Genomic DNA, 17,024 nt, shown 5'->3' on the forward strand with positions numbered 1-17,024 from the left:
TCTTTCTTTCTTTCTTTCTTTCTTTCTTTCTTTTCTTTTCTTTTCTTTTCTTTTTATGGGTCCAGTCGTGGGGCCTGAACTCTGGGCCTGGGTGCTGTTCCTCAGCTCTTCAGCTCAAAGCTAGCACTCTACCACTTGAGCCACAGAGCCACTTCCGGCATTTTTTCTTTTTTCCGGCTGAGGAGTGGAACCCAGGGCCTCAGCCATGCAAGGCAAGTGCTCTTCCACTGAGCCATCTTCCCAGCCCCTCCCCTTACTTTCTAGCTGCTGTGGTATTCAGAAACTTTTTTTTCTAGCCGGTAAATGTATGTATTTGGATCCAAGTTTTAGCTTCCCTGGGTAGTTCTCAAGAGCCTTCTTACATGCAAAAGTCAAAATCTATTCAAATCTGTTCCCTTCTTTCAAGTATTGCCTCTTATCTTAAGATTGCTACAACTTTTGGTTTCTCAGATATGTTCATGTAGGTTTTTTTTCTATTTTTTCAGAATTTATAGTTAACAATGATAGTGTTCTAATAGGTATTTTGATATTATTGGGATAGTGAATATGCAATAAAAGATAGTATGATGTGAATTCATACCTATAATTTAAATTTAGGGCTAGAATGTTTTAATTTATCTCTTATCTTTTCTGAGAACTTTGGCTCCTGATAGAATTCTGATTTTTCATAATTATTTAATCTATATGAATAAGTAAGCAGTATTACTGCTTGTGCCACTTCCTTTCATTTTGTTTGTCTGAAGGTTATTCTCTAGTAGATTCTTTAGGAAGGGTTCCTTGAGTACTAATCCCTAAATATGTTCTGGTAATATAATACAGTGATCCCTCAATCCCTCATCTACCATGGGAATTATGTTCTAGACATCCTCACCACAAGTGAAAATCTGTGAAGTAGCAGCAATATATATATATATATATATATATATATATAAATATATATATATATATATTTATTTATAAAGGCTTTATAAACTCCACTCTCCTATAAACCTTTCCCACTCTTGTTTTAACCTTTCCCACACTCTTATAAACACTTCATATACTCTTAAACACTTTCTATACTCTTAAACCTATGTAATTTTAACAACATATAAAATTCTATATGGGTACTCACCATTGAAGTATACTGCAACTTGAATGATGAAGATCATGAATTATGTAGATGTGCATTACTGACAGTAATGAAGGTGATGGCTGCACAGCCAAGAAGATCATTACAGCTTTTCTGAAGGCACCACTTCATCAGGCATTTCATCAGCTGGTCCAGTATCTTCACCCTGGGCCATAACTTCTATTTCCACTAAAGACATACCTGTAACTGATCTCTTTGTCCGAGTGATGAACATAGTTTTGGGGAGTTGCTGGTACTGCTTTTTTCTTCTGAGTGAGAAGGTTTTTATAAACTGACATGCCACTCTTGATTGTATTTATATGAAATGCAATGAATAAATCACCTGACAGTCCCATTTTTCAGCTAATCATTGAAATTCTTTGGTCATTCTGACTGTGGTTGCAAGACAATTGGATGTTAGGTCAACCTCCTCCTCTTCTCCAACTCGTAAGTAGTTCATCCCGTATATAGTTCATCTTGTTCTTCGCCCTCTTCTTCACTTGCTGACTTTATCTCATCCATGTTAAAAACTTGTTCAGGCTTATAGTCCCCTTCCTCAGTGGTGGATTTGAACATGTCATTCACATACTCCTTAGTTCTGGGTTTATCTGAAGAGGCAGCTTTTCCATGAAGAGAAATGCTCTTGAAGCCAAAGCATCTTTCAAATTTGTCAAACCAGCCCTTGTTGGCACTCAGTGGGACTGGTCTAATGGGAGAAGCACTCGACCATCCTGCTTCTGTATCATCGTCCTCATCTTTATCCTCATCACCATCGTGAACATCTGTACTTCCTGCAAAACTATCATAAAAGTTTCTTGGCCTTTGTCTGGAGGGTGTTGGTATCTAGCAAGATATTCTTCTTCCTGCAGTTATTTATCCACACAGTCAGTGCAGACTTATCCTCGCAATGGCATTATTGTGGGAAGTGGCTACCCTCTTTATAGTCTTGTTAAAAGTCATAGTTGCTATAGACCCAATATTCTTCTTGTCTTTCTTTATATAGTGAAAAGTAGATTTGATCCTGAAATGGTGGCCTATAGCCCATGTAGCTTTTGCCTTCCTTTAACATGTTCAAAAGTTCAATTTCTTTGATGATATGCATCTTCCTCTGGCACTTAGCTTCACTACCTGAAGCCTTAGAAGGCACAGAATGTTTGAGTGGCATTGTCGGGCGTGAAATAAATTCAGGCTTTTACAAAAATTTCACAAAAACACAATACTTCAGTATAACACTGCGTGCTATGATCAGACGTCAATTTGAAATGGACAAGGAGAGATACTGGATGTATAGGCACAGTGCAGGTGGCTAAACAGACCAATCAGCGCCTAGGATACAGAACACAGTGCTCTGGTTGGTCACCATCCATTCCATCAGTGTGCTGTGTACAATCTCTTGTTGGCAAACTTGTACAAGCAGTAGTAGCATACTGTGGTTCCATTGTGTACAGTATGGTATTCATCTGTTGAAGAAATACATACTGTATTTTATTTTGATTTAATATTCTTTTAATATGTTTGAATTAACATTTTTATATTGTTTTAAGTTTTTAGGCAAAAATAACTCAAATCATAAATATTATATATATATGCCTATATACCGCAGAATCCTGTGATATAGTGAAAACTGATGAAAGATTATATATATATATATATATATTTTTTTTTTTTTTTTTTTAAACCCGTGATTCAGGGCTGGGAAGTTGGCTCAGTGGTAGAGTGCCTGCCTTGCATGCCTGAGGCCCTGGGTTCGATTCCTCAGCACCACATAAGCAAAAAGAAAAAAGCCGGAAGTGGCGCTGTGGCTCAAGTGATAGAGCGCTAGCCTTGAGCTGAAGAGCTGAGGGACAGCGCCCAGGCCCAGAGTTCAGGCCCCATGACCGGACCCTCCCCTCCCCCCCCCCCCCAAAAAAAAAAAAAGAAAAAGAAAAACCCGTGATTCAGTGAGGCTTCAATAACTGAACTCTGATGGATGATTGTAATTAATGTGTTAAAGGTATTTTGTTCATATTGTTCCTTGAATATCTAAAGTAAATTTACTTTGTGTTTCTCTGGAATAAAGTGTTGCTTTTGAACATTTTATGTTGGCTTTTTGGGTTGATATTTTTATCTGTTGCTCTTTTAGTCAGCAGTTTTGTGGGGTTTTTTCCTTGCTAAACTGGGAACTGGGCTTTGTGCCTTCTAACAAGTACTCCACCACTTGAGCCACACACAAGTTCAGTTAAATTTTTAAAAAAATGTTCAGAGATGGTTTCTTTAATTTTTTTCCTTTTGGTGATCTTTAAGTAATGTTTTTATCTGAATATTATATCTTTATTGCTTTATTAGTTGTTACTCTCAGATCCTTTTTATCTTCTTTGCATTTCAAAAACTTTCTAATAGTTCACAAGTTTCACCTACTTTGTAGGGGCATATGTTCCGGGTATGCTTTTATTATTAGTTAGGATATTACTCTGTACCATGTCATTGAGCCTCCACCATTTTGTGGCTTTAGTGTTTCGAAATCAAATGTCCCTTACCTTGAGATGGCTTCTGATAACTCTCCTCACAGCTCTCCCTGCTTTTAGTTTTGAGCTCATTTGCTTTCTGAGGTATTTGTTTCCTTCCTTGGTTTACTTAGACAGTCTTTTTCCTTTATTGCCATTGTATCTGTTGTGCTGTATAAACTCCACACCAGTAATGTATACTCATTTCGCTTTTGTTTATAGGAAGGTCTGTTTCCAGAGTTCATAAGACAATTGCTCCAACTTTCAAAACTGGATTAATTGCACTTAATGATTTTTGGAAGGATAAATCCTTTCCCAAAGATAGTTTCTGTACTCAAATTGACTGCTGGTTTTGATAAATGCTTTCTGCTGTTTGAAGAGTATCTTGTTTTCAGTTCTGACAGACGTCTTTTTCTTTCTACTTCTTTCTGTGCAGATAATCAACCATGCAGATCTTGTAATTGGTAGTGATTTGTTCCTACCTGCTGGGTTTTTTTGGCGAAGGTGCTGAAGGAGGGGGATTGGTGAAGGTTGCTGTCATCTAGATTTGTTGTAAATGTCTATGAATTTTTGGTTTACTATTTAGTTTTGCTCATTTTCATGAGGATTTAGGGGTGCTCAAAGTTTTTGCCCACACCTCCATTGTCTAGAATCAGAATTTCTAATTTGTCACTTAATTGCTGTTGGTAATATTTTTTTCTAGCTTGACAAACTTAAAACTCATCATAGACCCCTATTACAACAGTCAAAACAGATGTCATCCTACAGAACAATAGCTTATACTCTATTTATCATACTTCAAAAATATTGTCACAGAAACAAACTTGAGCAAAGTGATTAAGATGATCAGGATAGTAGATTGTTTCTTAAATGATAAAATCAAAACAATAATAAATGAAAGAGTAGTTTATTAATATGGAGAAAGGCAAAAGGGTTTATAAGGAGGTATGATGGAATTTGGTAATTGTGAAAGGAACTAATAAATGCAAATAATACTTTTGTTGGTGGTGATTAATTCACTTGCTTTTTAACTAAAAAATTAGCTAATAGAAATACGCTCACAAAATAGCAATATGAACTCGATCAAACTATCCATGACATTTAGTGCATTAAGAACTTGGTATTTCTTATTTTGCTTCATTTGGCTTTCTTGCTTAAATAAATCACACTTTATTGGCATTTCAAAAGATAGATTATATTATGCTTATTTAAAATTACTTCTAATTTTTACCTTTCAAAAAATCTTTAACAGGCCTCAACAAATAATGAAAGCTCTAATCACAGTTTTGGAAGCTTAGGATCTTTAAGTGACAAAGAATCAGAGGTAAGTAATTCCATTTTAAATATGGCATTATTTGAGGTATAAATTGGATTCACCTTTTTAACTAATAGTTTTGGGGATTTTTTCACTTTTATCAGTTCTGATGCTGAAAGTTAATGATTTTAAAGTCCTTGTAGGAGTATTTTTTTTTCTGCTTTATGAAGCAACATCATATTAAATACTGTGTTTGGTATTAGAAAGAAAATAGTATTATGATTAAGCTGAACTTACAAGTTTAACACATTAGTGGTGTATACATATTTTTAATGGAAGATAATAGTCATTCATAATTCTATGAAATAAAAGTGGTTTTTGAAATATGTTGTATTTCAGAGTTTTCCATTATTGTTTTTGTACTTCCCTTCTTTGTTCCCAAGTAAGGTTTTATGAGCTTTTCTAGATACAGATGTACATATTTAGATATAATATAGGTTCTCTCTAGAATTTCTTTCAGATCATATTGATGGTGTTTATTTTGCATATTACAAAAAATGTGATGTATCTCTTCTTCTACCACTGACTTACTGGCCCTATCAAGAAAATGCAGGATTTTTAAGTAGGCATTTGTATCCATGGTATTAGTTTATTTTGAGTATGGTGTATTTGATGGCATCTTTTAAAAATGGGTAGACCGTATTTTCTTCAAGTGTTCATTTGCTGATAATTTAACTTCACTTTTTGTGAAAATAGCCTTTCCTTGGATTGTATAGTTCTGTCACAATTTTTACATTTACGTGTGCATGTATGTTTTTGTATGTATGTGTGTGTGTGTGTATGTTTCCTGTCAATAAAAACTTTACTTGCTCCATTTTAATCTCTCTCTCTCTTTTTTTTTTTTTTTTTTTTTTTGCTGCTTGAGTTGATATTGATATATCTCTTGATAATTTCAATAGGCTGTTAATGCTTAGGAACTCTCTTTGGCATTTGGTTTTCTGTGTTGAGTGGAAAGAGATTCAAAGGTAGACATCTTTTTAGCCCTTTGTTACCGAGTATCTAGGAATCCCTAGATGAGCAGTTGTACAGTTCTATACAAGCATCCTGACATTCCAAAGGAGTGTGGCATAGGGTTCTCACTCATCAGGCTTTCCCTTCCACAGAGACAACTGGCAGGCAGCTGAAAGGACTGTGCAATGACGGGACTTTATCTGCAGTAGGTTTCCTTGAGGTAAGCGTTAGTAGCCCCTGTAGCACCAGAATTCACAGGTTAGTTTTTTGTTTTTGTTTTTCCAAATTAGCACACTTGCATGTTTAGTTCTAGTCAAAGTACAGTTTTTCAAAAACTGTATCAAGAATATTTTTACTCTATATTTTCTAGACTATTAAAAATTCTTATAGAATTGGTATATTCAATAATTTCATGTTCTTCTTTCATAGTCTTGTGCTATGAAGGACAGTAAAATGATTTTAGATATTTTTCTTTTCCCTTCACCAAATATGCTGGTTTTATTTATTTTGGTGGCACTGTTTTTTTTTTTTAAACTCATGGCCTTTGCACTTGCTAGACAGGTTCTCTGTTACTTGAGTCATGTTCCCTTTTTGCTTTAGTTCTTTTGGGATAGAGTTTTACACTTTTGCTGGGCCAGCCGAGACCATGACCTTCCTATTCTTCCCATGTAGCTGGAGTGACAGGTATTTTCCACGTGCCCAGCTATTAGTTGAGATGACATCTTGTGAGCTTTTTTCCTGGGCTAACTTTGATCTGTGATCTTCTTGATCTCTCTACTTCCTAAGTAGCAGGAATGACTGGCATGAGCCTCAGTGCTTGATAGTTTTGTTTTAGTTTTTAGGGTAAAACGTAGTGTAAAATAGATCACTTTATAGCACTTACTTGTTTTGTGATGTTTGTAGGTAACTGTATTCTCAATATAAATTGTAGATTTAGTATTTTGCTTCTTTCAGAGGACCAAAAGAAAATTCCTTTTCCTGTGGAAGAATTCCAAATCTGTATTTTTAGTTTAAATGTTTTTGTTTTAAGACCATAGTTACAGTTGGAATGAAACACATTTGGGTAGGCATTAGTTATGTATACCTTTATTTGTGTAGAAACTTTGACCTTTGGGGCAGCCATAGAAAATTTTGAAAAATCTTTTTGCTTTTGCTGTCTTACATCCTGTATCTGAAAGTTTTACAAATGAATATTATTTTGGAAATTACTACCAGTTGTATATTTTTCCTGAAACATTCAAAACTATAACTTTTAATGCTACTATGTTTCATCTTTCCATGTAAGAAGTTGCTTATCTTTTGGAAAATTAGTCCTTGATTTTATCTCTAGAGTAGGTATCTTAATTAGTGAATTTGCCTGGGATGAAATTTCATCCATATCAATATAACAGGTGTTGCTAGGTCATTAACTAATGTGGTTGAGAGTATACTGTTGTAAGATGGGCATACTTCTTCCCTTGGTACACTTCGCAGTAAAGTGAAGGTCGAATTCCATTGTCTTTTAGTACCATTTATTGTCTTGATTATACATTCCCATGTCTGTTACATATTTTTAAATGATAGGTTTTGTTTTTGTGAGTAAATAATACTAGGTTTATTTAAAACAAACAAAATTAGCTGTCTTTTAGTACCATCTGTATTCCACACTCAATTCTTTAGCTTATCTTCTTGGTATCTCCTCACCTCTCTCCTCCTATCTTTCCCCTTCTCCCTTTTTATCCTCTCTACCCCTTTCTCTCTCCCCTTTTTCTATGTTCTTTCTTCTCTTAATGTGTGTGTGTGTGTGTATGTGTGTGTGTGTGCACACGCATGTGTGCGTGCGCGTGCACACATGCTCGCTGGTACTAGGGCTTAAACTGAGGACCTCTTATTGGCTTTTTTGCCTCCATTGGGCACTTCCTACTTGCCATACCTCCAGTCTAGAAATCTGCTGGTTAATTGCAGACAATCTTACCGACTCCTCTGCCTGGGCTAGCTTCAAACCCCAGTCTTCTAGGTCTCAGCCTCCTGAGTAGCTAGGATTATAGGCATAAACCAACAATACCTAGCTTATATCTATATTTTATTTTATTCTATTTTCTAAATTAAATTGTTATTTATGTATTTAGTGCTGCTATTGAGGCTTTTACTCAGAGCCTAAGTAATGCTTCTTAGCATTTTCCCTCAAGGCTAGTGTTCTACCACTTGAGTCAAACCTTCACTCTAGGATTTTTGCTGGTTAATTGGAAATAAGACTTTTCTGTCCTGGCTGGCTTTGAATCACAGTCTTTAGATTTCAGCTTCCTGAATAGCTAGAATTATTCTAGCTGAACTACTTAGTAATCCTAGTGACCTACCACCACTCAGCTATTTCTGTATTTTAATAAAAATAAAATTCACTTTCTATTTTGGTTTATAAGTTAGACATGAATATTTTGATTCCCTCTCTAGTATTTCTGGGGGGGGGGGTTGTTTGTTTGTTTTAGTTTACTAAGATGTTACCACCCCTTTCTGCTTTGTATATTCTAATGAATGGTCTTTTAGACACCCAGAATCCTATTTTCTTCTGTCTTTTTACTGTTTAAAATAAAAACCATCTGATAGTTAATGTTAGGGTGATTGAATCTATTTCAGCTGTGATTTTTATTTCTGTTCATAAATGAATTAAATTTAACTTATTGCAAAATGTACAATTGTAGAATAAAACATTTTCCTCTTGCTTGTGAAGCTACCTGATAGGAAGATTCTAGTTCTTATATCACTAGTACTTATTCTGGTGAGTGTATGTGTATGTATTGTGTATACATATATATTTTTTCTAGATTTATATCACTCTGAGTCTATTAAATAGACTCTAGAAATTCAGTGTTGTTTTCAGTAAGCATTTATTGCATATCAATTATCTTATTCTTGTGCCCAAGCACAGAATATAGATGAATAGGATATAGTCCCTGCCTTCAGATTAGATCAATGTGTGGAAAGACAGACATTTAGACACTGTTTTCATAAGCAATGAACTTTATTATAGATGTAAATAGGCACTAGGTACTGTGGGAACAAAGAGTAAGCAACCTTAAATTTTATCTGTCTATAGAGAAAAGTAGGCAAACAGGTCTTCCTTTAAAAGAAAGATGATACTTGAGTTACTCAAAAAGGGCATGAATTCATCCCTGACAAATAAGACAAATTATAAAAAGCTGGCAGAAGAACTACAGTGAGTGCTGGTTTTTATGTGGGAATATGACAAGTAGTTTGGTTCTGTAACAAAAGGATAATGATTCATCTCCTAATGTGGTTTAGATCACCTGAGAAACTTAAAAAAAAATTAGTCAGGTGCCGGAGGCTCACACCTGTAATCCTCAGGAGGCTGAGATCTGAAGATAGTAGTTCAAAGCCAGCCCAGGCAGAAAAAGTCTCCATGAGACTCTTATTCCCAATTAATTACTTAAAAAAACAAAACAAAACAAGCTGGAAGTGGCTCTATGGCTCAAAGTGGTAGAGCGCTAGCCTTAAGCAAAAGAGTTTAGGGACAGTGCCCAGGGCCTGAGTTCAAGCCCCGTGACCCGGGTGGGGGTGGGGGAGAGGGGGAGTGCAGGGGAGGAATAGCTGCTTAGGGATGAGTACAGTGGTTACAAACTTCTGGTTTAGTGACATGTATAAGAACAGTGAGGGGCTGGGAAGGTGGCTCAGTGGTAGAGCGCTTGCCTTGCATGCATGAGGCCCTGGGTTCGCTTCCTCAGCACCACATAAGCAAAAAGAAAAAAAAGCCGGAAGTGGTGCTATGGCTCAAGTGGTAGAGTGCTAGCCTTGAGCTGAAGAGCTGAGGGACAGTGCCCAGGCCCAGAGTTCAGGCTCCATGACTGGACCCCCCCCCCCCCCAAAAAAAAAAAATTTTTTTTTTCAAAAAAAATATTTAAAAGATTCATTTTTATGTCAGGAGAATACAGTGGATTTTACTTTAAGATTCTCTTTTCTGCCGGGCACCAGTGGCTCATGCTTGTAATCCTAGCTACCCAGGAGGCTGAGATCTGAGGATCGTTGTTCAAAGCCAGCTCTGGCAGGAACGTCCGTGAGACTCTTACCTCCTATAAAACACCAGAAAACCGGAAGCGTTACTGTGGCTTAAGTGGTAGGGTGCTTGCCTTGAGCTGAAGAGCTCAGGGACAGGCCAGAGTTACAGCTCTAGAACCAAAAAAATAAATAAATAAATAATATTCTCTTTTCCAAAATTAACCAAATAACCATGACAATCCACTAGACTTATAACTTCGTTAGTTTTCTGTTGGCATGTCAGAATTTTTGTAGTTATTCTCAATGGAAGAGATTTTGTGATATAATAAGTAACTGACTTACTATATATTGACAGATAGCTTGATAAACTGTTCCTTATCCTAACATCAAAATTACTGCTGGAGCTTTTTTAGAAATAAAGATACATTTTACTGGGAACTATGGCTCATGCCTGTAATCCAAGCTATTCAGAAGACTGAGATCTGAGGATCATGGTTCAAAGTCAGCCTGGGCAGGAAAGTCTTTGAGACTCTTTCTTATCTCCAGTTGAAGATCAGAAAACCAGAAGTGGCACTGTGGCTCAAAATGGTACAGTGCTAGCCTGAGCATAAAAGCTCAAGGACAGTACCCAGGCCCTGAGTTCAAGCCCTATGATTTTTTCTTGGTCTTTTTCCAGATAAGGTTAAATTAAATTGGACTGGGAACTACAGCATGTTTGTTTTTTTTTTAAATAAAAGCTTTCTAAATTGTGACATATAGTCAATATTGAGAATCGTTGCCAGTAGATATATGATAGAACAACTTTTTTTTTGTCGGTCTTGGAGCCTGAACTCTGGATCTGTGTGCTGTCCCTCAGCTCTTTAGTTCAAGGTTAGCACTCTACCACATGAGCCACAGTGGCACTTCCAGCTTTTTCTGCTTATGTGGTGCTGTGGAATAGAGCCCAGGGCCTCATGCATGCAAGGCAAGCACTCTACCACTGAGCCATCTTCCCAGCCCCACCTTTTAAATTTGAAAGACAAGTTGGGCACTGGTAGCTTACACCAGTAATCCTAGCTACTCCGGAGGCTGAGATCTGAGGATAGTGGTTCAAAACCAGCCCAGCCAGGAATGTTCATGAGACTCTTATCTCCAGTTATCTACCAGAAAACAAGAAGTGGAGAGAGAGAGAGACAGAGAGAGAGACACAGAGATAGAGACAGAGATCTCTAGTTATTTACCAAAAAACCAGAGGTGGAGAGAGAGAGAGAATCACTTTTTCCTGGTAGTAAATGTTGTTTCTTGTGGAAAAACAATAATTGTGCGTTTGTGTGTGTAATTGTTTTTTTTATTTTATTTATTTATTTTTTTGTGTGAACACACTGTACAGATGGGTTACAATTACATGTGCAGGATAATGCGTACATTTCTTATCGTGAAGGGTAAACAAAGGAGGAGGCTGCAATGCTTGATAAGAAATGTGTGTGTATTGTTAAGAAATAAACACAAGACTTTGATTGTGTTAGACATGTGGTCTACCACTGAGGTATATCGCAGTATACAATTGTACTTTTTATCTGTTAGATACCTGTCTAGAAAGATTGGTATGCATTCTCATATTGTTCTGTAAGAATAGATAAATATTGCTTTTGAAAGTGCAATTTGGCATTAGTAAATTTTTTTAATTGTTCATATTTGATGACACAACATTTACACAAAATTATTCCAAACAATGAGTCTCAGGCAGCTGAGCAGCTACATAGGAAGATTCAACCTCAAAAATAAATTATTTATTAGTATTTTTAAAAAACAAAAAGTATCCCAGAGAAATAATCAGAATTTATAAATTCATTTTCACGAGCATGTGTAAGTATGTATATAAGAAAATGCTACTGTAGGAAGTGGCGCTATGGCTCAAGTGGTAGAGCACTCGCCTTGAGCTGAAGAGCGCAGGGACAGCGCCCAAGCCCAGAGTTCAACCCCATGACCGACAAAAAAGAAAAAAAAGAAAATGCTACTGTATCTTGGGTGTCTCAGTGGAACAAAGTTGAGACCACTGTTCTAAATTGTATTATTATAAATAGTCTCAAAATTAGAACATTTCTAAAAACAAAATCACCTTGAAACATTGGTTTCACTCCTCTCCTCTCCACTCCCCTCCTAACAGCTATGGTTCTACATAGTTTCATTTGTTTGTTTTAATGATTCTAGTTGAAAGTTTCTGGGAAGAATATTTGAGTTGGGGAGAAAGTTGAACTTCATTCTAATAACAATTAAAATCTTAAAGGAAAAGCCAAAGAAGGGCCAGTTAATGCCAGTTAATAATTATGCTACATAATGGTAAAATAAGACAAAAAGACAATACAGCAGAAAATAGACTGCACTCATTTACTGATGTGTTGATTTCATTTGCTTAAAATGGCCAGGAAACATTCTCATTTGATGGTAGTATTTCAAAATGTGGCTTGAATAGCTGTGTGTGTGTGTGTGTGTGTGTGTGTGTGTGTGTGTGTGCGTGTGTGTGTGTGTGCGTGTGTGTGTGCACGCACATGTACCAGTTCTGTGACTTGAACTCAGGGCCAGGGCCCTGTACTTAAGCTTCTTTTGCTCAAGGATCGCTCTTTGAGTTATAGCTCCACTTTCAGCTTTTTTGGCAGTTTATTAGACATAAGAGTCTTACATAGACTTTCCTGCCCCAACTAGCTTCAAACCTCAATCCTCAGATCTCAGCCTTCTGAGTAGTTCAGATGACAGGCATTAGCCACTAGCACCCAACTATGAATAAACTTTTAAAAAGTAAACATTGAAGTCCTCAATATATTCAATCTTGGAGGGACGAAAGGTTCAAGCAAGCTGAGAGCTTCTACGAATTTTCCCCTCCGTTCCAAATTTCCAAGTAGGATAATTGACAAACTGGAGAGAATTGGCAATGTCAGGCTTGGGAGCCAGGGGAGAGGGGGAGGGGGGTTGTTGTGGTTGTTTTGTTTAATATAGTTGTTTCACAAATATTCAAATTCAGAACCAATAAACTATTCAGTGCACATTTTCTAAGGGTTAGTGATAGTCTAAACCTCAGGTTCTATGGTCTGAATTCTAGAATATAATCAAGTGGAACCTAAAAAGGGATAATGTTGCCTGTTGTGTAAGCCCTGTATGCTATTGGTAAACTAATAGGGAAAAGCTGCTAATCCCTTTATATGACACATAAATAGGTTTTAAAATATAAAATGCATGTATATTTGGAGTGATATTAGGATAGCCATTGACATAAGAGAATGAATGCTTCCTGATGTATTATTGATTACCCCCACCTGCACTGCCAGATACTGTCTTCTAAGTATGGTTCTCATTTAGTCCCACAGTTTGACTATTCCAATATTATTACATCTTAAACTGTTAAGAAAATTGATTCTTGAGTTAGGTATTTGTATGGTTATGTATAATGGAACCAAAGTTTGATTATCATTCTATTTGATATTGTAATCCATTTATATTAATAGAACAACTCTAATTGGTCTATGAGGTGAAAACAAAATGAAAAATCAACATCAGCCAATAGTAGGACTGCGTGAAAAAGAATAAAATTCTTAGAAAGGACATAAGGTCTTCATTAAATAGAGACATTTGTTTTGAAGGCCAATTTAAATATATGTTTCCCATTCTATTTGTCTTGACATTGTATTTTTTTTTGTTTTTTTTATTAGCTATTTCCAACTTTTTGTATATTGAGCTAATTTTTATCTTATCACACTTATTTGCATTTTTCCTCAAATTCTTGCTTAATGAGGTAAGCCTCTTTTATTAACTATAATCATGAATACCTGAATTAAGTGACATTTTCCTCAAAAGGGTAGTCCACTGCTCCATACTCTAATTTTGCCTCAAAGAAAGCTTTTAAGAAGAAATCTTTGTGTCTTAAAATACCCTTAAACATTCTAAAGCATATGTGCAGTGGACTATGTAATGATTTACCAAATAGGTTGGAGGATAGACCACTTTGTGTCTTGTTGTCTCACCCTTTTTGTGGAGAGAAATAGAGCCTTAGCCTTTTAATGTTGCTGAGAAGCTTTGCATTAAAGAAATCCAATTTTATTTTCCCTAGTGGAATACTGTACACACAAACACACACATACATATATATGCACACACACACACAGCCAGCCTTCTTTTGAAATGTAGCTTTGTCAGCCTTATCATTGAAGCAGTGTTCCTTGAAATATATTTTCAAAAATTACGTGGAACTTTTAAAACATTTTATTTAGTTTTCTAACTAAAAAATATTGATTCCAAAATAACATTTGCAGTTGTAATATTTTGTCATTTTATTTTGTTCATTCAAAATTAATCAAGATTTAAAATTCAAATAGAGTCCTGCCATGCTTAAAATTAGTATAACAGCTAAGCCTGGTCATATACACCTGTGCTACCATGGTGATAAAGAGTTTGAAGCCTGAGGGGGAAGGGCTTGGATTAGAGGGATGGGGTGATATTGATGGAGATGAATTGAGCTAATTTATTGAATGGTTCCCCTTTGTACAACTACTTAAAGATGGTAAGCATTTTTGTTTAAAAAAAATCTCAAAGCTGCAGTATACAAAGTTAGTGAGACCCTCTCTCAAAATTAAAAGACTGGGGGTTGTAGGTTAAATAAGTGTAAAGTACTTGTATAACAACTCAATCCCTGGTACCTTAAAAAAGCATTAGTATAACATTAACTTACTCTTAAACGACATTGTTTTGTCATAGATTGAATTTGAAAGGATATTAATAAATTATTTGGGGATATTCTTATTTTAACATAAATGTAGGGTTCTTTTTTAAAACGTTAACCTGGAATTTTTAATTTGATTATTTTTATTCCTAGAAAACAGAAGACTGGTTAAGCTTGAATTTGATCATTTTGACAGTAAACCCAACTAAATATCCTAAATTAGAGTGAACTTAGCTATTTACCCTAAATTTCTAACATACCAGAAAGTATACCTCCCAAAGTATACTAGAAAGTGGGATTTTTATAAAATCCAGGTTTGTGAAATCAAGAATATTTTGAGATATATTTATATAGTTGACTTATTTATTTAATTCTTGATGAAGGGCATGTAGCATGTCAAGGAAAATTTAAAAAAAAAAACATTTTAACCTTGCAATTATATAAAATTGAATTTAATTTGAATCTTGGGTAGCACTGTATTTAATATTCATGTATTTATCAAGTAATAACACATATTATGCACAGAATGGGAAAATGAGGTGAGGAGACGATACTATGGTTGTCTTTTAAAGTGTTCAGCCCAGCTATTTAGGAGGCTCAGAGATCAGGAAGATGGAGGTTTGAAACCAGACTAAGTGTCTGTGAAACCTCATCTTAATAATAGCCTGGTGTGGTGGCACATGCTTGTCATCCAGGAATATGGTAAGCTAAGATCAGGAAGATTGCAGCTCCAGGGCCAGCTCAGACACACAAAAAGTTCATGAGCCCACATCTTAGCAAAAAAGACTAGACATCATCTCAGCTTTGGAAAAATAGGAGGATCAGAATCCAGACAAAAATGAAGACCCTAACTCAGAAATAACCAGAGTAAAAAGGGCGAGAAGTGTAGTTAACTTTTAAAGTACCTACCTAGCAAGAATTAAGAGGTGGTAGCATTCAGTACAACTTTTCTGAATCTATTATCTTGTTGGCAGAATGGAAGTAAAGGAACTTAAAATTCCCAAGATACCTGAAGGAATATTTGATCACTTAAAATTAGATTATCTATTATTTATGCTGTTGAATCACATAACTACTGAGATGTAAAAGTGTGGATTAAATTTTTTTCTTGTGTAGTGATCACAGTGCCTTAATAGATTTATAAGTTATTTAGTATGATTTTTTTTTAATTCTAGTATTCCTTGAGCTCCTATGAAGTTCAGGAATTATTCTGGCACCAGAGCTATTTATTTTGATATGTATTTAGGGAGGTGCAGCCCTTGTTTTGTGCCTTTGGCTCTTAGCTTTAATTTTTGATTCAGTAAAACAGTTTGTCAGACTCCACAAAAATTACTGTATTAGCCTAATGAAAATACTTGGTGCGTGTTTAAGGAACAAATATAATTTGGGAAGTGTTATGAGTAAGAGTCTGCTAACTTTTCTCTAATGGGACAGATAATATAGATTTTATAAGCCATATCATCTGTGGCAGCTACTGTAAAGTAAAAGCAGCCATACAAAATACATAATCATGTGGCTATTTTCCAGTCAGACCTAATGCTGAAATGTGGTATTTCTTACAATTTTAACATCACGAAATGTTGTTGGTTTGAGTTGAGTCATTAAACATTTGTATGCGTGTGCACATAGTGCATAGGCATAAATTTAGTGCCTTGTGCTCTTACTTAGCTTTACACTCGTGGCTAGTTCTCTACCACTTGAAGCCACATCTTGGAGATTAGAGTCTCACAGATTTGTCTGTTTGGGATGGCTTCAAACCATGATCCTTAGATCTCAGTCTCCTGAGTAGCTAGGATTATAGAAATGCATCACCAGCACCTAAAAAGTTTTAAAAATAATTAGTTGTTTAAAAATTCAAAAGTTAGGCCAGATATAGTGTTGCATACCTACAATCCCAGAGCTTAGGAGGCTGAGACATGACATAATGAGTTTGAGGCCAGCCTGAGTAACAGTGACCTATTGTCACAAAACAACAGCAAATATATATATATTGGGTCTGGTCGTGGGGCCTGAACTCTGGGCCTGGGCGCTGTCCCTCAGCTCTTCAGCTCAAGGCTAGCGCTCTACCACTTGAGCCACAGCACCACTTCTGGCTTTTTTCTTTTTGCTTATGTGGTGTTGAGGAATCGAACCCAGGGCCTCAGCATGCAAGGCAAGCACTCTACCACTGAGCCACTTTCCCTGCCCCAGCAAATATATTTTTTAAGCATTGGGAGAATAACAGTGAGGATGGGAATGTAGCTGAGTGGCAGAATCTTTACTGAGTATGTGCAAGTCTCCAAGTTTGATTCTCAGTGCCAATAAGTAAATAAATCCAGTAAGTAAAATCTGTGCTTAGATTATGGACTGTACAAAAACAAGTAGAGAAGCATACTTTCCTTGCCCCTGATTGAGAATATAATCCATAAATATAATTGTTGATAATAATTGCCAGGTATTTAAGTGAACAGTATTTTTTTAGTAGGGAGTGAATATGTCAGTATT

The 17,024-nt window shown here is 35.9% G+C and overlaps 1 protein-coding gene across 3 annotated transcripts in view; it reads left to right on the plus strand.

Moving 5' to 3' along the window:
• Nucleotides 1–17,024, plus strand: part of Tlk1 (tousled like kinase 1) — a 116,769-nt gene that overhangs the window by 49,790 nt on the left and 49,955 nt on the right. For all 3 annotated transcript variants that reach the window (XM_042694050.1, XM_042694052.1, XM_042694051.1), the window contains one exon: nt 4,847–4,918. In XM_042694050.1, the coding sequence (XP_042549984.1) occupies nt 4,847–4,918 (72 nt within the window). The remainder of the gene's footprint in view (nt 1–4,846; nt 4,919–17,024) is intronic.

The sequence above is a fragment of the Dipodomys spectabilis genome, unplaced genomic scaffold (genome assembly GCF_019054845.1).
Source record: "Dipodomys spectabilis isolate Male_0828 unplaced genomic scaffold, ASM1905484v1 ptg000174l, whole genome shotgun sequence".
NCBI classification, from domain to species: Eukaryota; Metazoa; Chordata; class Mammalia; order Rodentia; family Heteromyidae; genus Dipodomys; species Dipodomys spectabilis.